The sequence below is a fragment of the Geotrypetes seraphini genome, chromosome 7, assembly GCF_902459505.1.
Source record: "Geotrypetes seraphini chromosome 7, aGeoSer1.1, whole genome shotgun sequence".
Taxonomy (NCBI): Eukaryota; Metazoa; Chordata; class Amphibia; order Gymnophiona; family Dermophiidae; genus Geotrypetes; species Geotrypetes seraphini.
Window position 1 is genome coordinate 74654222 of NC_047090.1, and position 23825 is coordinate 74678046.

The 23825-nt window shown below is 44.3% G+C and overlaps 1 protein-coding gene across 5 annotated transcripts in view; it reads left to right on the plus strand.

Annotated features, from left to right (window-relative positions):
* RASSF8 (Ras association domain family member 8) overlaps window positions 1-23825 on the plus strand; it is a 251963-nt gene that overhangs the window by 171721 nt on the left and 56417 nt on the right. For all 5 annotated transcript variants that reach the window (XM_033951666.1, XM_033951668.1, XM_033951669.1 and 2 more), the window contains 2 exons: window positions 2153-2240; window positions 22318-22527. In XM_033951666.1, the coding sequence (XP_033807557.1) occupies window positions 22425-22527 (103 nt within the window). In that variant the 5' untranslated portion in view covers window positions 2153-2240; window positions 22318-22424. The remainder of the gene's footprint in view (window positions 1-2152; window positions 2241-22317; window positions 22528-23825) is intronic.

Here is a 23825-nt window from a genome sequence, read left to right on the forward strand (position 1 = left end):
TCATTCCATCGATTGTGTGTTCCGTCCTGACGGATGTTATGAATACACCTCCTCTGTTATGAAGCATCTGTATTTCCTACTGTTGTGCTTTGTTGTTATACCTGTTATGTGGTCGTATGCCAGACCACGGTTGTGTGTATTTGACTGCTTTTCCAATAAAAATTATATTAAAAAAAAAAAATAACTGCCTTTTCTTAACTAATTGAAACTTTTTCTAATAAGGTGGCAAAATACTAACAGATAAGCAGTAAATCATTCTTCAAGATGCATGGGAATTCTTTCACTTTGAGCTTGCTTTATAAAAAGAGTGGGGGGGGGGTTTATTCCATTCTCTGCATGTGACAGAAAAATGCAACCTTTAATAAATAGACCCCTTTGCTCACTATGGAATAATATAGGATTTACTTTAAGGGTTGAAGCAGTTAATATTTTCTGTTATGTTTCAAGATAATATTTTTTCAACCTTGAGGTTCTAAGAACATTTTCTTCTCCCAGTTTCTTGGTAAAGAAAAGTTGAGTAGCTGCAGTCCCTGGCAAGGAGACAGGGAGGTCATGTAAACAAGCAATGTCATTTCAGCCATGTGGAGCATTAGGGCTTGCTGTACACTGCAGCATTTCATTTTGTCCTAGAGGGAATGGGAATTTAAATCCGTGTCCACCGCTCCGTGCTTTGTTAAACCCAGCTTCAGTAAAGAAGGAACCTTTCCTCAAAGTTTGAAGCAGCTTATTGTCTAGTGAAATAAAAAGGGCCCCAAGAGTGACAATGGCATCGATACAGCATTTATTTTCCTTCTCTAAGGTGAGAAATTTTTAGCACCCCCCTCGTAATGCAATTTTGGCTAATGTGTGGTGTAGTGTTTAGAGCTAGAGCCTCAGCACCCTGAGGTTGTGGGTTCAAACCCCATGCTGCTCCTTGTGACCCTGGGCAAGTCACTTAATCCTCTACTGACCCAGGTGCATTAGATAGATTGTGAGCCTACCAGGACAGATAGGGAAAATGCTTGAAGTACCTGTATATAAACTGCTTTGAATGTGGTTGTAAAACTACAAAATGGCGGTATATAAGTTCCAATCCCTTCCCCCTTTAATATGTTCTAAACTGTATGGAAATATACACATTGCCTAATTCTATGGCACTCAAAATTGCGCTTGTAAATATGAATATACAGTACTTCCCCTGAAAATCTCGGAGAGAACATGAACTCGCAGGCCTTGAGCATGCGCAGATGCTCAAGGCCCAGCACAGAAGAGGAGGCCGATCTTAGGGCACCAGCACCAACGCATAGGACATGCCGGTGCCGGAGCCGAGGCCGAGCTGAAAGTAAGAAGCAGGTTTAGGTGGGTCTGGGGGACTTCAGGTCGCGGCAGGGGGGGGGGTGCTGGATCGCGACAGGGGGGTGCCGGATCACGGGGGGGAGGGTGCCGGATCGCGGGGGGGCCTTCGGGGGGAGCAATGCCGGTTCTCGGGGGGGGGGGGGGATAGAGCATCGCCGCTGGCCTCGGGGGGTGGGAACGTATCAAAGCGAGTTTCCATTATTTCCTATGGGGAAACTCGCTTTGATATACGAGTATTTTGGTTTACGAGCATGCTTCTGGAACGAATTATGCTCATAAACCAAGGTACCACTGTATATCATGTACCCTAAGAAAAGTCTGTAATTCCTGGATATGGCCAGTCTCTTCTAAATTATAAATCACATTGAACTTCTTCAGGAGCACATTAGCGATGCATAAATATTAATGTAATGTAATATGACTTGGCATTTAATATTCAGGAATAACGTCTGCGGTGGTTAGAAGATGCTCACCCCACTGGTTGAATATCAATCCCATATTTTGTTACTTTGAATCACATTTACCATGACCTTTTCCCCAGTTTATCAAAATAGCACATGACCTATAAAAATCAGTTTATTTACCGCCAAATCATTGAAGAACAATAGAAAAAAACATTTAATATTTAAGTGGAGACTCAGCCGTTATTTATGGTTTTTAAGGGGGATGTATTGTACTGTGATACTATATTCTGTATTGTTGCAATATATTTAATAAAAATATTTTAAGAAAAAAACAGGGTTGCCAGCACCAATTCCTTTGACACTTACTTTTCAGGATATACTTGTGTACTTAACCACTGTTCTTTATATCCTAGCATACAACCCACTGCTTGAGCGGAAAGAGCCTTTGGTGGAGTCAGGCACTGGCAGGCTGAGCTGCTGTGAGAATTGCCATGAGAAGAGGTAAACATGCTTAAATTTTTATTTTTCTCAGGTTTGTTTTTGGGGTTTTTGTTTCATTATCTAGATCAGTGGTTCCCAACCGTGTCCTGGGGGGCCCAGCCAGTCCGATTTTCAAGATATACCTAATGAATATGCATGAGAGAGATTTGTATATAATGGAAGTGGCAGGTATGCAATCTCCCTCATGCATATTCATTAATTCAATACAAAAAAGAGCTATACCTTTAAACCATTACATATTATAATAAATCTTTATATTTTATGAAATCATTTTTTATTGCACCATGTACTTTTAAAAATCAATTAAATAACATATTTCATACAATTCATTCACACCATAATAATACACATGAAGCCTTCCCAGTCTACCCTATTTATCCCAATACTGTCCAATTAGCAGATCATACGAAATCTTCATCACTGTGCCAACTTCACTTTTCTTGTCTTTTCACTCCATTATTAGCTCTTCACCATATTACATCAGACTTGATCAAAATAAGTCTGATGTATGAAAGGAAGTTATTGCATATTGAAGAGTGTAGCCGAGGCAAGGGCAGGCTACTGGAATTCTGACTGTATATGAGAAACAGGGCTGATTATTCTCCTTGTATGTTCATATATAAAAATATTTTGACTTTTATTGACAATCTGTGTGTGAGCTTCCTCATGCTAGCTGCTAGCCATGCTAACACAGAGTCCCCCCCCCCCCCCCATTCTCTTTCTCTCTCTCTCTCTCTCTCTCTGTCTCTCATCCCTCCCTCCCATGGTCTACCTTAATATGTGGTTGTCCTCTCTCAAGCACCAGCAGCATTACACCTAATGCTACCCACACCAACTCCTGCATCTTCCCTCCACCGCACTCCACCCTGCTTTGACGTAACTTCATGTTTCTACATAGGTGCATCGGAGGAGAGATGTGGAAACATTAGGTGAAACACTGCCAGTGTTTAAGGAAAGACAGACATATTTAAAGGTAGACCTGGGAAAGGGTGGCCTGAGAGAAAGGGAGCTTTCCAGACCAGGCATGGAGGTTTTGGTTGTTGCAAGGGAGCAGGTGAGGCAGGCTTTTAGCTCTCTGTGATTAGTATCAAATGCACTGAATCGATTTTGCAGGTGGTTTTTAAATTCGAACATAAGAATAGCCTTACTGGGTCAGACCAATGGTCCATCAAGCCCAGTAGCCTGTTCTCATGGTGGCCAATCCAGGTCACTAGTATCTGGCCAAACCCCAAAGAGTAGCAATATTCTATGCTACCGATCCAGAGCAAGCAGTGGCTTTCCCCATGTCTTTGTCAATAACAGACTATGGACTTTTCCTCCAGGAACTTGTCCAAACCTTTCTTAAAACCAGCTACACTATCTGCTCTTACCACATCCTTTGGCAACGCGCTCCAGAGCTTAACTATTCTCTGAGTGAAAAAAATTTCCTCCTATTAGTGATATATTTTCAAGATTATACAGATATTAAACACACATATTCAATTAAATTGCCACAAATTATTTCATTTGGCTGTATAAAAACCAATTGAAAAAAAATAAATTACAAGGAAAAGTGTTTTAGTTAAAAAGGAGGAGGTCATAAATATTACTAGGAACCTGTTTTAAAAGAATAAAAAAATTACCAGTGCAGCTGTCGCACATATATTATGAATGACCATGTATTAGAGGAGATTGATCTTCATTAACAATAAATCCCTGTTCGAGGACAAAGGAGAGTTGTTGGCATTCACTAAATATTGAAGCTCCCCTTGTTCAAAATTGCACTGAGAAGCTTCATTTGAGAATGATCTCAGTTGTTCTGTGATCGATCAAGCTTGTGTCTCAAATGGTACAGCATTGCTTTTTGAAGATGGACACAGTCTCATACCTGCTGGATTGAAGCAGGAAATTGAATGGCATGTTTTTCTCTGCTGTTTCATTCCTTTTCCTTTCTTAACCCAAGATCTTTCCCACAATATTGTGCTTTGTATGTGCACATTCATATCTGTGACTTCTGCACTGATACATGTTTGTTTTATTTTTTTAGCTGATTATCATTATGCATGATCTGACTCTTTCAAATTAAGGGGTACTTTTACTTCTTCTTTTTTTAATGATTTTACAAAAAGAATATAAATTGCAATAATCTCAATACAAGACATAAATTACATTTCGACATGATTCATAGCCTCAATAAATAATAAAATAATACGTATGGTCATAGAAACAATTAAAACAATGCCACTCCTCCCTCTGCCTCCCCTCCCCCCCCAGGAGTCCTGGACTCTCTTTTCATAAGGATAGGATAAAATACAATTTAGATCTTTCAAAAATCTTCTTTTTCCAATTAAACATATCTTTAAACTTTGCCCATTGATTTGTTAAAAAGGCTGACAATCTATATTTTTCACACACCATTCCTAAATGATCTCTCATATCTCTTATAGTAGGTATATTTGGGGTATGCCATTGCTGAGCCAATATTAATCGAGCAGCTATAAATGCCAACTCCATAAGTTTAAGTTGAGCAGATGATAAACCTTCTACTCCAATACCCAACAGTGCCTTTCAGCACTCATATCAAGAGGGATTTGGATTAATTTACTCATATAATGAAATACTTGCTCCCAATATTTCTGGACCTTTTGACATTCCCACCACATATGATAGAATGTACCTCTTTCCCCACATCCTTTTCAACAAGAATCATTTTTCTCCTTAGTACATTTACTAATTAGAAACAGGAGTAATATACCATCGTACTAAAAGTTTAAATAGCATTTTCCACCAAAGTGGCTGCTCTTGCTATGTGGAAAAGATGTGATACAATCACCCCCCACTCATCAATTGACCATTCCTTCCCCAAATCTTTTTCACACGCTTTCATATAAGATGTTTTCATATTCTTATCATGTAAAATTTTATAAAGCCAAGAAATACGCCCTTTAGCAACTGGATTCCTTAACCCCTTTTCAAATTCAGATTTCTTTAAAACTTCTTTTCTCATCCCCTTACATGTCATAATATAGTTTTTCACCTATAAATAGGGGAAAAGGTCTCTTGCTTCCAGTTGATATTGATCCTGAAGTTCTGCAAATGCTTTGACCTCCCTTTCCTCAATAAGTTGACCAGAACACCTCATCCCTTTTACCTCCCACTTCTTAAAAATTCCCCCCTCCCTACCTGGTATAAAATCTTGCACATATAATATAGGAGAAAAATAGATACTTATCCCAGGACAAGCAGGCATGATATTCTCACATGTGGGTGACGTCATCTACGGAGCCCCGGCGCGGACAGCTTTTCAAGCAAACTTGATTGAAGTTTCAAGTTTGCACACTGCACCACGCATGTGCGTGCCTTCTCGCCCACTAGAGGGCGCATACCACCTCGTGGTCCTCAGTTCAAATTTTTCCGCGGAGCAAGAAGCCCTGTGGATCTGAGCTCCAGTGTTTTTGCCTTCTAGCTGCCGCGTTTAGTTTGTTTTTCCATCGAATTAGTTCGCGGTGCTGTTTTTCTTTTCGGTTCTTTTCAAAAAAAAAAAAAAGTATTTCGTTTTCGTCTGGCTCCGGGGGCTCCCGGAAGCCGTGGCCGGGGACGTCGGTACGTTCCCGGCCTTCTTCTTTTTCTTCGTGGATGTCCCGTCCTGTTACGGGATTCAAAAAGTGCAGCCGGTGCGAGAGGTTGCTTTCCATCACTGACCCTCACCGGTGGTGCATTGTCTGTCTTGGGCCCGAACATCCGACAGAGTCGTGTGATCGCTGCTCTACCTTCCAAAACAGGGCCCTACGTCGCCGCAAGGCCAGAATGGCGGAATTGTTCGCCGTCGACGCACCGCCTAAGGCCTCGACGTCGGCCCCGGCTTCGGCCCCGGCCTTGACCTCGGCCTCGGCGTCCTCAGGGGCCTCGGCCTCGCCCCGACCCTCATCCTCGAAGGCGTCGTCAGTGAAGCAAGCTTCGGGTAAGTCCTCTGTTCCATCCCCTTCAGCAAAGAAGCCATCCTCGAGTCAGGCCAAGGCGGGTGGGTCGACCCCGGCCCCGCATCGGACCTCGACTCCGCACACCCCGAGGGAATACTCGAGACCGAGGTCGCCCTCCAGGGAGTGTGCCCCGGACTCGGAACTCCCCACCTTCGTGGGGATTCCGGCCTTCCAGGATCTCCTCCGAGCTCTGATCTCATCGGAGCTATCGGGAGCCCTGGAAGTGTTGCAGCGTGCTGCGGTCCCGACGGCCTCGACCTCGGCCGGGGCGCCTTCGGTCTCGGAGGCCCCGGCCTCGGCCCCCTCGACCGCGGGAGCCCCGGCCTCGGCGACCTCGGTCTCGGGTACAGTGACCCCGTTCACCTCGGTCTCGGCCCCGCCCCGGACCTCGACCTCGGGGGAACCCCCTGAGCGGAGTGTAAGGCCCAAAGAAAAGTCGCGCAGAGTGCGCCGTCTTTCCTCCTCTTCCTCCGGGTCTTCCAGACACGCCTCGCCCTCGACGCGACCTCGAACGGGGCGTCGATCGAGGAAGTCTAAGCGACCTCGAGGCTCGCCTCGGCGCGACCGCTCCTCGTCGTTCGGGGGCGAGGCGCTGCAGGTGTCGGAGTTGCGCCTCGACAATCCGAGGCTCCTCCGCTCACCTCGTGGGAAGTCTTCCCGGGCCGCCTCGCCGAGGAAACGGGAAAGTGTCCCACGAACCCCGGGGTCCTCACCCAAGGGTTCTGCGAGGAGGACAACTTCCCCTTCCCCCTCGAGGGCCCTCGAGAGGGGATCCTGGGATTCGGGATCTGTTAGGGATCCTCATTATTCCCATGAGGCCTCCCCTCTCTCCTCGGTGGGGCGGTCGAGAACCCCGTCTCCCCAGGCTAGGCCGTCCTCATTTTCATCCTTCGTTCAGGACATGGCCCAAGCCCTGGGGATTGACCAGATCGTATGTTCTCGGTATTCCAAAGAATTTTTGGAGGAACAGGACCTCCCCACTCCTCCTAGAGAGGTGCCTAGACTCCCTCTCAACAGCGTCCTTCTGCAGACCTGGCTGAAGAACTTGTCAAACCCTCTTACAGTCACGTCTGTACCTTCAAAAATGGAATCGAAGTATAGAACGATTCCTCCTAAAGGGTTCGATAAGGCGCAGCTCTCACACCAGTCCCTTCTGGTGGAGTCAGCTCTTAAAAAATCACAGCCCTCACGGGTTTCTGCGACGGTTCCACCAGGCAGGGAAGGGCGGACCCTGGACAAGTTTGGCCGTCGCCTCTATTCAAATTCCCTGATGGCCACCAGGGTTCTAAATTACGCCTTCACCTTTTCCTCCTATTTGCGGGGTATGGTGAAGGATCTTCCTCAATATCGAAACTCGTTACCGGACTCCCAAAGAGCAGGATTCGATAAGTTTATGTCCAACCTGTCTCAATTGCGGTTGTACCTTTTCCATGCAGTGTACGACACCTTTGAGCTGGTTTCGAGGGTGTCGGCCCTCGCAGTGGCCATGCGCCGCTTGGCCTGGCTTCGCACCCTCGACATGGACCCAAACCTGCAGGAACGTCTTGCAGACTTGCCTTGTGTGGGGTCCGAGTTATTTGACGAGTCATTGGATGCGGCGACCAAGCGGTTGTCGGAGCAGGAGCGCTCTCTAGCATCCCTGGTCCGCCCCAAACCTAGGCCCCCGCCGCAGAAACCTTTCCGGCCTCCGCCGCGCCGATACCCTCAGAAATCGACCCCGGCTTTCTCGAGACCGCCTCCGAGACGTCCGTCTCAGCGGGGCAGAGGGGGACAAACCCAAACCCCGGCGCAGGGCCCTTCTAAGCCCGCGCCTTCCTTTTGACGGGCTGAGCGGACGGGGCGGGTTCCCCTCCGCACTCTCACAGGAACCCCTTCCTATCGGGGGCCGTCTTCGGTCCTTCCGGGAGGCATGGACCGGGATTACCTCAGACGCTTGGGTGCTCCGGATCGTCTCCGAGGGCTACTCGCTCAACTTTGTGTCCTCGCCGCCGGACAGTCCCCCAAGTTTAGTCCCCTGCAACCGTTCGCAGTTACCGGCCCTTATAACCGAAGCCAAAGCCCTCTTGAAGCTTCGGGCGGTCGAGCCGGTCCCCAAGGACCAGCGAGGTACGGGGTTTTACTCCCGCTACTTTCTGGTCCCAAAAAAGACCGGGGACCTGCGCCCCATACTGGACCTCAGGAAGCTCAACAAATTCCTGGCCCGGGAGAAGTTTCGAATGCTATCTCTCCCGGTTTTGTATCCTCTCTTGGAGGAAGGGGACTGGATGTGCTCCCTCGACCTGAAGGAAGCATACACCCACGTTCCGGTGCACCCCACCTGCCGAAGATTCTTACGATTCCAGGTGGGGGACCTTCACCTCCAGTACAGGGTACTGCCCTTCGGCCTGGCCGCGTCCCCACGAGTATTCACGAAGTGCATGGTGGTGGTTGCGGCAGCCCTGAGGTCACGTGGACTGCATGTGTTCCCTTACCTGGACGATTGGCTCATCAAAGCCCCGACCAGGGAGGGGGTTATCTCAGCGACCCGACAGTCGATTGCCTTCCTGCAAACCCTCGGGTTCGAGATAAACTTTCCAAAGTCTCAGTTGAGACCGTCTCAGTCTCTTCAATTCATAGGTGCGGTGCTGGACACGGTGCGCCTGCGCTCCTACCTGCCGACCCAGCGGCTGGAAGCCTTGGTACGGATGAGCCGCCAGGTCTCTCAACTATCGAGAGTGTCGGCCAAGCACATGATGATGCTACTGGGCCATATGGCCTCGACGGTACATGTCACGCCGCTTGCGAGGCTACATCTGAGGATCCCTCAGTGGACCCTCGCGTCCCAGTGGCGTCAGGAGTGCGACCCGGTGTCTCGCCTCATTTCAGTGACTCCGCCTTTGCGGAAATCGCTACTTTGGTGGACAGACTCTTCAAATCTGTCCAGGGGGCTACTGTTTCGCACTCCGCCCTCCCGCAAGGTCCTGACCACGGACTCCTCGGAGTACGCGTGGGGAGCCCATCTCGACGGTCTCCGCACGCAGGGCCTGTGGTCGGCAGAAGACCGTCGGTGTCACATCAACGTGCTAGAACTGCGGGCCATCTTCCTAGCACTTCGAGCCTTCGTTCACATATTGCAGGACCAGGTGGTCCTCGTCCGTACGGACAATCAGGTGGCAATGTACTATGTGAACAAGCAGGGGGGAACGGGGTCTTGGCCCCTCTGTTCCGAGGCTCTTCGCCTTTGGGAGTGGGCGGCCTCCCGGAACATCTTCCTCAGGGCGGTCTACATCCAAGGAGAACGGAATTGCCTGGCGGACAAACTCAGTCGACTCCTGCAACCGCACGAGTGGACCCTACACTCAGCAGTTCTGCGCGAGGTCTTCGCTCGCTGGGGAACGCCACAGGTGGATCTGTTTGCCTCTCCGGAGACACACAAACTACCACTATATTGTTCTCGAATGTACTCGCGGGACCGTCTGGAAGCGGATGCCTTCCTCCTCGATTGGGAAGGGAGGTTCCTGTATGCATTCCCTCCGTTCCCTCTGATCATGCGAACGTTAGTACACCTAAAATCGTCCACGGCCACGATGATTCTCATAGCGCCTCGGTGGCCGCGTCAGCACTGGTTCTCCCTGCTGCTCCAGCTCAGTGCCAGAGAACCTCTTCCCCTGCCTGTCTCTCCTTCTCTGCTATCTCAGAGTCAAGGATCCATGTTACATCCCAACCTACAGTCATTGCACCTGACAGCTTGGTTTCTTGTGCCCTGACTCCTCCGGACCTGTCTCAATCGGTGAGGGAGGTGTTGGAAGCCTCCCGCAAGATCTCGACGAGGCTTTGCTATGCGCAGAAATGGACCAGGTTCTCCACCTGGTGTACGTCCCTTCACCTGGATCCGATATCAGCTCCGATATCCTCGGTGTTGGACTATTTATTCCATCTGTCACGCTCGGGCTTGAAAACCACTTCGGTGCGGGTTCATCTCAGTGCGATTTCTGCCTTCCACCAACCTCTGGATGGACGCCCTCTGTCCCTCCATCCCTTGGTGACACGCTTCATGAAAGGGTTACTCAGGGTTTGTCCCCCTCTTAAGCCTCCGTCTGTCGTATGGAATTTGAATGTGGTCCTGGCTCAACTGATGAAACCCCCTTTTGAGCCACTCAACAAGTCCCTCTTGAAATTTCTGACTTGGAAGGCGGTGTTTCTGATCGCCCTCACCTCCGCCAGGCGGATTGGGGAGCTGCAAGCCTTGGTTGCGGACCCTCCTTTCACAGTCTTTCATCACGACAAGGTGGTTCTCCGCACCCACCCTAAGTTTTTACCTAAAGTTGTTTCTGACTTCCACCTCAATCAGTCCATTGTCCTTCCTGTGTTCTTCCCGAAGCCCCACTCCCACCCTGGCGAGACGGCGCTTCACACGCTCGACTGTAAGAGGGCGTTGGCATTTTACCTTCAACGCACCAGGTCTCATCGGAAGGTTCCTCAATTATTTTTGTCCTTCGATCCCAATCGATTAGGGCACCCAGTTTCCAAGCGCACTCTGTCCAACTGGTTGGCCGCTTGCATTTCCTTTTGCTACGCTCAGGCTGGCCTTCCTCCCCCGGGTCGAGTCACGGGGCACAAGGTCCGAGCAATGGCAGCCTCGATAGCCTTCCTCCGATCCACTCCGATGGAGGACATATGTAAGGCTGCCACTTGGTCTTCGGTTCATACATTCACCTCTCATTACTGTCTGGACACCCTATCCAGGAGTGACGGCCGGTTTGGCCAGTCAGTTTTGCGAAATCTGTTTTCCTAAATTGCCATCCTCCCACCTGCCCTTCTTTGGTTGGCTTGGAGGTCACCCACATGTGAGAATATCATGCCTGCTTGTCCTGGGATAAAGCACAGTTACTTACCGTAACAGGTGTTATCCAGGGACAGCAGGCATATATTCTCACAACCCGCCCGCCTCCCCGGGGATGGCTTCCTTGCTAGTTATGGAACTGAGGACCACGAGGTGGTATGCGCCCTCTAGTGGGCGAGAAGGCACGCACATGCGTGGTGCAGTGTGCAAACTTGAAACTTCAATCAAGTTTGCTTGAAAAGCTGTCCGCGCCGGGGCTCCGTAGATGACGTCACCCACATGTGAGAATATATGCCTGCTGTCCCTGGATAACACCTGTTACGGTAAGTAACTGTGCTTTTTTTCTTTTCCCAGAAGTTTTTTCCCCACTCTTTTCCATATTCCCATAGAACATCTACTAAAAGGATTACTTATATTCATTAGTTCTTTTTCCCTCCCCACCCATGGTAAATATTTCAAAGCCCTAATACCTTCTATCCCTTCTAACATTTCTTGTTCTACCCTTACCCATCATTTAAGTGGATTCAAATGCCATTCAACTAGCGCTCTCAATTGAGCAGCTCTATAGTAATTCTCTAAAGAAGGTAAACCTAATCCTCCTTCCACCTTAGACTTAAAACTTTGCATATCTTCCAACCCTTGGACTCTTTCCTCCCCAAATAAATCTCATTATCATATTATTCCATTTTTGGAAATACAGTTTTGGAATTTCTATCGGTAGTACTTGAAATAAATACAAAAACCTAGAATCATCACCTTTACCACTTCCATACATCCTAGCCATGAAATAAACATCTTATTCCACCTTTCTAAATCTTTCTGAATATCCGTTAACAATGGTATATAATTCTGCTGAAACAAGAGTGTCTAGTCTGCTCCCATAATTATTCCTAAATAGCGAATAGGTCCCTTTACCCATCTCAAAGGCACTGATTTCTGTAATTCCTTAATCTTCTCCATAGATGCTGATATGTTCATCACTTCCGTCTTAGATAGATTAGCTTTAAATCCTGACAATTGACCATATTCACCCATAATATCTTTAAGAGCAGTCAAGGACAACTCCCAAGCCTCAGCAATAGCCAATATATCATCAGCAAACAGGGACAACTTTTGTTCTTCACCTCCACCCTCAGTCCTTTTATCTGTTGGGATTATCTAATTGTCTGTGCCAAAGGCTCAATTAATGCAAAAATCATGGGGGACAACGGGCACCCCTGCCTTGTCCCTCTCTGAAGTTCAAATGTAGGGGAATAGAGCCCATTTATTTTAACACATGCTAATGGACTATTATATAGTGTGAATATCCAATCTATAAACCTTTTCCCAAAACCCATATATCCCAACACTGCTTCCATAAATTAATTTCCATTCAACTTGGTCGAATGCTTTTTCCGCCCTCCAAACCAGATCTAATACCTTCCTAATCCCATCAGCCGCCTGCCTCCCACCAATAAACCCCACTTGGTCTGGGTGAATAAGTGTTGGCATGTATGGTGACAATCTAGCAGCAAGGATTCTAGCCATGATTTTTGTATCTATTCCCAATAAGGAGATAGGTCTATAACTGGCACAGAGTGAATTATCTTTCCCTGATTTAGGTAGAATTGTAATTCCTGCTAGTTTCGTAAAATATGGTAATTGTTCCCTATCTTTTAGATTATTAAACAATCTCGCCAAAAGAGGAGTTGCAAAGGATATGAACTTTTTATAAAACAATCCCGTAAATCCATCCATTCCTGATGATTTACCTGTCTTAATACGCTGTATTACTCCTCGTATCTCATCCTCTGTTATATTCTCATCCAATCCTTGGGTCTCTGATTCTTGCAACTTCTTCAATTTTATTTGAGACAAGTAATGTTACAGAGAAGCTTCCTTTCCCTGGTATTCTGATGTATATAATTCCTTATAAAATTCCAAAAACCTATCATAAATATCCTTCTCTTTTGTCAGAATATCTCCTTTTTTAGATCGTATACTCATAATATTACCTTGCATATATTATACCTTATTATGATGTACTAGTAATTTCCCTGCCCGGTTCCCAGATTCATAATGTTTAAGTCTAATTGAATAGCTTCGTCTTCCATTTTCCCAAGACCATACAAATCTCTTTTATTTGGGTCCTAAGCTGTTCCCCACCCCCACCAATTTCTCTCTCAATTTTTTTTCCCCTTTCTCGGGTCTTTTTCTTATATGAGGCTATAGAAATTAATTCTCCCCTTAAAACAGTTTTTAGGGATTCCCAAATCGTAATAGGTGATACTATTATTATCCAAAAAATTTCTGATTCTATCTTCTGAACTACCTTTAGGGTCTTTTAATAGATTATCATTTAATTTCCAATACCGTATCCCTATGTTAAATCCACCCATATTGGGGCATGATCTGCCCAGCTGGTTTCCTCTATTTTAGCATCTATTAGTTTATCCCCCAACACTTTATCCAAACTTTATCCCAATATGGGAATAAACTTTATGAGGAGAAGAGTAATAAGTATAATCTTTTCCTAATGTATGTAATATCCGACATCCATCTAATAAATTTAATACTTCAAGATTTTTTTTTAGTTGTTCCCTATCTTTTTTAGTTCTATCACCTTTATTACTCGTAGAATCCCAACAAGGATCCAAAACCAAATTAAAATCCCCTCCCACCAATAATAATCCTTCTTGATTTTTCAAAATTATGCTCAAGAGTTTTTTCAAAGAATTTCCCTTGGTTAATATTAGGAGCATACAAATTCACCAAGGTAATGTCACCTTTTCCCCATTCAACTCCCCCACCCATATAATCCATCTCCCTTCAACATCCTTTTATTCAGCCTTTGTAAGGACTTCCAATTTTTTATCAAATAATATCTCCACCCCCTGCTTTCTTGTTCTCCTTCTTAGAGGCCCAAATTCACACCGGATAGTCTTTAAAATGAATTATCTTTTCTCCCATTTTTTGTAAATGTGTTTCTTGTACATAACAAATGCATAATTCAGCCTTTTCATCTCCTTTAAAAACAATTGGCGTTTTCGAGGTGTATTAAGACTGTTCACATTTAAACTTCCCAATCTTATCTTATTTCCATTCATTCCTTCAGTGGCCTTTTCATTTTATTTTATTCTCTTAGTTTCCCTATTCTTATAGATCTTACAATTTTTTTCCCAGGTCTCCTTGATTCCCCAACCCCTCAGCTCCCCCCAATCCCATCCACTCTCCCCTTCCCCCCCCCACACTTTCCCTTCCTCCTTCCATCCCTTACTCCAAGACTTCGTGTGATTCTCTCACCCAGATCAATATATCTTATCAAACTTCAAGCTTCATCCCCCTCACTCAACATTCACCCATCCCAATCTTCCTCTTCACATTCATATCCAATCACATTCATTACTTCTTCCAAACTACTCAAATAAAGAACTTATCTCCTTAATTTCAGTCAAATGCCTTGTATCATAGTCTTCAGTCCTGCACCAATCTGACCATCAAACAGGAGCCAAAGAACTCTTGGATTCCTGCCCCAGCTCCAATTGCTGTACCTCCTGTTGCCTTCCTTGGATCCAGCGGTAGTCTCCTGCCAATGATACCTTTCCAATTTTCGTAATGCTGTTGAGCAAGTATCCGGCCTAGTTGATTCCATCAAACCCTCTTTATTTAAATAGTCCTCTGCTTCAGTCACAGTAACAACTTTCTTATGAATACCATTAATTGTGATCAAAAGGCCAAATGGGAACAGCCATTTATAATGTAAATTCTTCTGTTTCAAAACTGTAAGAATTGGGCAAAATTCCCTCCTCTTTTGTAGGGTAAGTCTGCCAGGTTACCATACCGAGTTCTCTGGCCTTATGGATCAATTGCTCTTTATCCAGACAAATATGCAAGCATACAATTATATCCCGAGGTTTTTCAGACATTCTGGAACCTGCCATCCTGTGGGCCCTGTCTATTTTCACTGTGGCTAGGAAAATTTCTTCTGCACTCTCAGATGTTAACATAAAGGCAAATAATTCCTGTGCCACTTTCGCAGCGTCTTTATATATCTCAGTGTCAGGGACCCCTCATATTCTCAGATTCTGCTGCCAGGATCTATTCTCTAAATCTTCTATACAATTTACACAGTCTTTCAGTTGTTTTTGGGTGTCCCACCACCTGGCCACCTATGGTTTTCAACAATATTTCTTGCTCACCAACTTGCCACTCAGTTTCCTCCACTTGCCCCAATAGGTTCGCCAAATCTTGCCTTATTTCTTTTACAGCGTCTTTAATTTTCCCTTTCACCACAGCAACTTTGCTCTTTATTTCCAGGGCCTACTGCTGAAGTTCTTCCTTTATGGCCGAAACCACTAAATCATCTTCGCTCCTCCTCTGACACACTCTCTCTCGACTCACATGGTGTTTCATGGGTAGCTCCCGGTCCACGCCGGAGGCCACCTATCTCCTGCCCTCCTTCCCGGGGGCAACTCTCCTCAGTTTTGTTTTGTTTTTTGCCAGCATTTTTTTCTCACAGTTCTCTAAAGAATCTTCAAATACTGCTTTTCTTTTTTTCTTTTTTAAATTTTCTGTATCACTTAAGCTTCACATAGAGGGGGGTTCGGAAACGCCGAGGTCAGCGGTCCCTCCTCAACCCGCCATTGAGGTTAGTGACATCACCAGAAGTCCCCAAGGGGTACTTTTACTAAGCTACACCTAATGTAGCAAAAAAAAAAAAAAAAAAATTCTGATTTACTATACCGCTTTTAACTGAAATAGCAGAGTAAGGTGATATACAAACTACCTGTTCAATATGTGAAAGGAACTACAATTTTCAGTTAGGACAATTTCAACCACAGTATTAGTTCAGCATACAGACAAACAAAATAGATAACAGGGCAAGAGGAAGGAAAGAAACAAAGGTTCAAGGACTGGTGGTGGACAAAGCCTGCAGGACCATCTTATAAGTGCAAAAAAGCTAGTTCAAATCAAGTTTTAACTGCCATTTTTAAATTTCTTAACATAGAAACATGGAAAAATGAAGGCAGATAAAGACCATGTGGCCTATCTAGTCTGCCCAACCAGGCCATCTACTATCCCCTCCTCTCCCTTAGAGATCCATCGTACTTATCCCATGCTGTCTTGAATACAGTTACACTCTTTGTCTCCACTGGCAGGCTATTCCAAGCATTCACCATCCTTTCCATGAAAAAGTATTTTCTGAAGTTACTTCTGAATCTTTCCCCTCTATCCTATGCCCCCTCATCACAGAACATCCTCTCAATTGAAAGAAACTCACCTCATGTGCATTTATGTCATGTAGGTATTTAGCATTAAAACTCTATTAGCCACCAATATACTTATAATTTTTCACACTATGTTACTCAGAATGCCACACAGTAAAATCGTGTGGTAGCCATCCTCATAGGAACTTTGTATCGTGTGATTCCTCTAATTAAATATTCTTTTCATTTATATTCATGATGATTTATAAAGTGCTAGTGCTCATTGAAAGAACTAACTTAACTATCAAAAAGCAAGTGCAAAATTGTTACTTAGCTTAAGAACGTGTCTGCCTCAATCCCCACGACGCGTTTCATTATTTCATCAGGGTTGGGGACGGAGAAAGCTATAACAAAATAAAATAGGTTAATAACCCGAGTACCTGGATATTAAGACAAAGAAACAATAAAATAGTAAGAAACCTTACCAGAACGGTTCAGAATTTTAGCAAAACGCTAAATCCCTATATTAATCGCCGGGGCTGCATTATGGCCGCGGCATGCTAGGTGGAACTAATAAGCCAACTCCCCAATCATGTGACCAAACCGGCCAATGAGCTAACAAACAGGAATTAGTTAGTAAAAAATACAGCTCAAATGTTATCATATTGCAGAAGTCATCCAGTCACTCATAAGATTGAATCCATGAGGATTCATAGTGTTGAGTTTAAACATCCAACAGAGCTCTTTGATGTTTAAATTGTGCTCAACGTTACCTCCCTCCCACCCAATGTGAACTGTATCAATAATCCGCCACCTTAAGTCAGTGATCTTGTGCTTAAATAGAGACCAGTGGCGGACCAGAGGAGCCGTTTCTGCTCCCGTGTTGACCCGGGACTTGTGCTCGTTAAGTCTGACATTCATAGACCTGGTGGTGCACCCTATATATATTTTCGGACAGGGGTATATAATCATATATATGACATGGTTTGATTTACAGTCAGTTCTAGATTTAGCCAGATAGATTTTACCTGTCTGAGGATGTTCCCAACTTTCCCCTGTCAGGGCGAATTCACACCACTGACACTGTCCGCAAGCATAATGGCCTTTATGTATATAAGTGGTTTGTTCTCTATAAGGTCTTAAAAGTTCCCCCAGATTTCTAGCTCTTTTGTAGGCAAAAATCGGGAGGGAGGGGGGGTTGCAATCTGAACCTAAGGTCAATTGAGCTACGTGCCAGTGTTTTAAGGGTTATTTTCTTAATGCTATTGGCTAAGGGAGAGAACTGTTTAACACATACAATGGCTTTTTCCTCTTTTGAATGTTGTTTATCTTGAAGAAGTAACCGTCTATGGGCATACCTAGCTCTAACGTATGCTTGCTTTACTATTTGTTTAGGGTATCCCCTCTGTTTGAATCGACTTTTTAAACTATGGGCTTGGATCTTGTATTCCTCAACAGAGTGACAAATCCTGCGAAGGCGCAGAAATTGGCTGTGAGGCAAGCTGTCCTTAAGTTGACGGGGATGGAAGCTATGATAGCGGAGCAACCTGTTCCTATCTGTTGGTTTACGATGAGAACAAGCCAGCATAGTTTCTGTAATGGTAGATCATGCCAGACAAACCTACTACACTTCTTTGAGGGGATAAGCGAAAAATTGGACAAAGGTGACCCCATAGACGTAGTGTACCTGGACTTCCAAAAAGCCTTCGACAAGGTGCCTCATGAACACCTACTAAGGAAACTGTGGAACCACGGAATGGAAGGGGACATACACAGATGGATCAGAAACTGGCTGGCAAATAGGAAACAGAGAGTAGGAGTGAAAGGTCACTATTCTGACTGGAAAGAGGTCACGAGTGGTGTCCCGCAGGGGTCAGTGCTGGGACCGCTCCTGTTCAATATATTTATTAATGACCTGGAAGCAGGGACGAAGTGCGAAATTATAAAATTTGCGGACGACACAAAACTCTCCGATAAGGTTAGTACAGTTGAAGAATGTAGAGAACTCCAAAGGGACCTGAACAAACTTAGTGAGTGGGCAATTAAATGGCAGATTAGCTTCAATGTGGAGAAATGTAAAGTTATGCACATGGGGGAAGGGAAACCCGATGTACAATTACACGATGGGGGGGTATTATTGGGGAAGGCAACCTAGAAAGAGACTTGGGGGTTATGGTGGATAAAACAATGAAACCGGCGGCACAATGCGCCGCGGCCTCGAATAAGGCGAACAGAAAGGTATCGCTACCAGAAGCAAGGAGGTTATCCTCCCGCTGTATAGGGCGATGGTGCGACCGCATCTGGAGTACTGCGTTCAATACTGGTCGCCATACCTTAAGAAGGATATGGCGATACTGGAGAGGGTCCAGAGAAGTGCAACAAAAATGATAAAGGGCATGGAGAACCTTTCGTATGCTGAGAGGTTGGAGAAGCTGGGGCTCTTTTCCCTCGAAAAGCGGACACTTAGAGGGGATATGATAGAAACTTACAAGATCATGAAAGGTATAGAGAAGGTAGAGAGGGACAGATTCTTCAGACTGGTGGGGGCAACAATAACTAGAGGGCATTCGGAAAAATTCAAGGGAGACAGATTCAGAACAAATGCCAGGAAGTTCTTCTTCACTCAAAGGATGGTTGATACCTGGAATGCACTTCCAGAGGAGGTGGTAAAGCAGAGTACGATTTTGGGTTTCAAAATGGGACTGGATAAATTCCTGAAGGAAAAGGGGATTGAAGGGTACAATTAGAGGGGTACTATTCAGTACAAATGCTTTAGAGTAATAGATCACTTACAGGTCATCGACCTGGGGGGCCGCCGCGGGAGCGGACTGCTGGGCATGATGGACCTATGGTCTGACTCAGCGGAGGCGATGCTTATGTTCTTATATGGTTGTCAATAATGTCCCATGCGATTTAAAAATTTTTAAATCCAAAAAAGATATTTCCTGTTGATTGACAGTAGCTGAAAACTGGATATTAGGGTCTACCTGATTTAGCCAAATGAGGAATGTGTTGAAAGTATTGATATCAGACTTCCAGATGCAGAAGACGTCATCCAAATAGCGCTTCCACACAGAAATATGTTGAAACCATTGGGAGGGATATAAATATTGTTCCTCCAATCTTGCCATATATAAAGTGGCCACAGCCGGCGCTAGCGAGGCTCACATGGTGATACCGTGTGTTTGTTGGTAAAACACACCATTACACCAGAAGTAACTCCTGGTGAGAACTAACGTTGCTAATTCCATCAAAAACGCAGCAGGTATCCTTTTACAATATGTTTGATGTTCAAATATATTCTTCAACATATTCAAAGCACCTTGAGTTGGTATCATGGTGTATAACGCCTTTACATTTAAGGTCATTAACAACCAATCAACTTGGACCTCAGATAGTACCCTCAAGATGTTAATCATGTGCGTACTGTCCTTCACACGGGATTTGACGTTGAGAACCTCTTGTTGTAAGAATAAATCCAAAAATTTTGAAAGGGGTTCCAACACCGAATTGTTCATTGACACAATGGGCCGTCCGGGGGATTTTCCAAAGATTTATGAATTTTAGGCAAAAACTGGATTCTCGGGGTGTTATGAAACGGGGGGCATAGAAAGGCTGCTTCTTTGGCTGTGACTAATTTAGTCTTAAAAGCACGAGAGACAATTTGGGATATCTCCACCTTAAGTTCCATGGCCGGATCATCAGTCAACCTGCTTTAGAAACGAATGTCTTCAACTTGTTTGGCAGCCTCTGCTGAATAGGCCTGGTAAGACTGAATTACAATGTCTGCTCGAGATATTATCACAGCCTGATTTCTCCTTAGTTCACGCAAGGATCTTCTTTGAGCCCTAGAGAGATTATCAGGGGGGGGGGGGCTATATTTCTTTTCAAGTTCTTCCACGTCATGGAGCACCAGATCTAAAAACGTACTTAGATTGGATGAAGGGGTAGCGGTGGACACCATCCAGATCTCCTGAAAATAAGAGAGGATTCGACAGCTGGACTCTTGTCCATAAAATATAATTGAATATGCAGTTTGTGTAGAAACTTGTAGATGGCCAACCGAGTTTCAAAGGCATCATAAGAAGTAGATGGAACAAAACCCAGGCCCAACTCCAAAATAGATTGTTGGTCCTGGGTAATTCTAACACCAGATATGTTGACTATGGCTGAAGGTTCCTCTGTTGAGATCTGGTTTAAAGTCCTTGATATCGCTTTCTCCATCCCCGACCCTAATGAAATAATGAAACGCGTCGGTGGGGATTCAGGCACTTGCTTTTTGATAGTTAAGTTAGTTCTTTCAAATGAGCACTAGCACTTTATAAATCATCATGAATATAAATGAAAAGAATATTTAATTAGAGGAATCACACGATACAAAGTTCCTATGAGGACGGCTACCACACGATTTTACTGTGTGGCATTCTGAGGAACATAGTGTGAAAAATTATAAGTATATTGGTGGCTAATAGAGTTTTGATGCTACAATATATTTGAAATATCTGTGCACACATAGAGATCTTGAATGTAGGTATTTAAACATCTCTAAAACAATACTAGCAATAACAATCTAAATAGATAAATAACTGCAGCAAAAAATGTTGCAAAAATGTTATAAGCCAAGTGATGGAAATATCCTTTGAAAAACCATTTAAGTAAAGTGGAGAAAAAAGCCTCAACTAGTTTTATATGCAGACGGCAACCCAATGAGTTTTTTTAGCCGTTCTTAATCTGTATCATAGGCAAATAAAACTCCACTACTTCTCTAAATGTAATCTTTCAAAATAGGAAAATAGTTCACCACTGTGCACAGGGAACAGGAAAAAGAACCTTCAGGAAGGTTACACTTGTCTTCACAGCTGTTGATGTAAGCCAGGACCGCGATCCAAAAACGCAACGATCTTCCTACAGTCACATTTCTGGCATTGAAGTGAAGACAAGGAACCGATGTCCAAATCCAACAAGGCACTTGTTTCACCAACGAATGCTGCAGTTATTTATCTATTTGAACATCTCTATTATATCTCCCCTCTACCTCACTACGAATAGATAATGCTTGTGAATTCCATAGTGCTGTGAAGAAAAAGGCGCAGTTTTGTGTGAACTCTTAAAGGAAGAATTTATCTATGGATGCTACTGTATTAGCATGCGCGCAATGTTACAGACACCCATAGGAACATAATTCATATCTTTAGCGTTTAGCACACGCTGATCATTAGCATATGCTAACACAGTTAGTGTCTGTTGATGGACTCCTCCACCACCAACCCAAATATGCGTATTGAATGGAGTGGAGTATATGGGATAGTTAAGGAGTGAAGCCAAAGTGCAGAGCCGTGAATGCTAGAAAAAGGATCTTAAATTTTAATTCTCGGTTCAGTTTGAAGCCAGTAGTGTTCTTTCAACAATGGTAAAACGTGAATAAATCTATTCACACAACAGAGTAAATAAAAGGCACAGTTTTGTATAGTCTGTGGTTTATGGGTCAGGCCCTGAGAAATACCTGAATAAACGGTGTTACAAAAATCCAGTCAGGTCATAAAAAGGGAAAGAATAAGTGTGTGAAAATAATTGATATTGAACATAGGCCGGAGCACGTTACAAGGCTTCAAAGAAGGTTTGGATAGGTTCCTAGAGGATAAAGGAATTGAGGGGTATGGATAGGAGTAGCGGTAGGTTATAGGGATAGTCTGGGACCATTGCTCAGGCAATGGGCCTGATGGGCCACCGCGGGAGCGGACCGCTGGGCGAGATGGACCTCTGGTCTGCCTCAGCGGAGGCAACTTCTTTTGTTCTTATATTCTTAACTTGCGTAGCTGAATAAGCTGTCTAAAAGTAAACCCCCCCCCCAAAAAAAAAAACCAACCCAAGACTTACATAGGGAGAAAACCTGAGGCTCAAAAGATAGCTATGAATCACATGTATGAGCAATTTTAATGGGTGTTACATCAATAATTGGTTGTTAGTGCCCAATTATTGATGGTGAAAAATGTTTAAGACAAATCATCATTTTATACTGTAGCAAGGAAAAAAGAGCTGTACATCAAACACCTGCTAATAATGTTAAAAACGTGTTAATTTATGATTATTATTCATTTTTTTTTTTCTAGCTGAGAGCTGAAAAATCTTGCAGTCCTCATTGTTCATAATAGAAAACATGAACTGACATCTTAATGACCTGAACTTATGACGTGCGAATGATCTCCTGGTGCGCACCATGGAACTCAAAGTATGGGTAGATGGCGTCCAGAGAATTGTTTGTGGGGTCACGGAAGTCACAACATGCCAAGAGGTGGTGATAGCCTTAGCGCAGGCTATAGGTATGTGGCAATGAATCACTGTGCAAAAAGTGCTGATGCTGTTCTGTTGGGTAATAATTGTCCAAGTTATATTTTTAGGGCTGTTCCAAATACTGTATTCACATTTGATTCGCTTTGTCCCCAAATATATTATTTGTATATGGTCAAATAGTGCTTTAAATTTGAATATAAATAGTCCATTGTTCTGCTGTGCTAAATCCTGCTGAAATAAAAGCTTGATCACTGATTTCATATTGCTTCTTTTTTATTATTTGTTATTTTAAAGCTTAAAGCCCATTATTCATATTTGATATTTGTATTTAGCTGAACAGTAAAATATGCTATTTCATGCAGCTTGAGAGAGATCATATTTTATTTCTAAATAATAGGGTTCCTTTACTAAGGTACCATATATACTCGAATATAAACTGAGATTTTGGGGCCAAAAAAATGGGAGTCTCGGTTTATATTTGAGTTTAATACTGTAGTTTTTAAAAATATAAAAATTTAAGCCTACCAGGCTGTGGGGAATGGAGTTGCGGGTCAGGGGCAGGCCTGACATGTGAGGCAGGCAGCCGATTCCTCCCGCTGGCAGCCGCAGTGGTCCTCCATGCTGTTTGCCAGGAGGAGGGGGAGTCAGGAATCTGTGGCACATCCGGATTGTGAGTAGCCCTGCCTTTGGTCCTGTCCTGGTCCCACTAAATCAGCTGGCTGTAACGAAGCCAGACACTGCAGGGGCCTTCCCTCTTTCTAAATTGCTGTAGGCTCTGCCGGTCTCAATCCTGCCCCCTCTGAAGTTACTTCCTGATTTTGAGACAGCACTGTGTAACCTTAGACCCTGCTTTTTCTATCAGGGCACTGCTTGGTAAGATTCTTCTTCACAGTGAGTTTTATTCTTCTTTTTAGATTGATGCTGAATAAGGACAACACAGTAAGCTTGAGAAGCTTGATTTGGCCTTTATCTGCCATCATGTTTCTATGTTTCTGTATGGTTACTGTGGATGGGAAGACTAGATGGGCCATTTGGTCTTTATCTGCCGTCATGTTTCTATGTTTCTGTATGTTTACTGTGGATGGGAAGACTAGATGGGCCATTTGGCCTTTATCTGCCGTCATGTTTCTGTGAGAAATGAGACTCCAGTCATACTCTGTACAGTTGTTTTATTTTGAAATATACTGCTCAGTATTTTTGTTTAAAATGTCTGCTTTAGAACAAGGAAAACAAAAGGGGACACCTGTGGTGCTCAATCTTTTTATTCACTTAAGACCCAACACGTACGTGTTTTGGCTGTGAGGCCTTCTTCAGGGGTCTTTTCCTT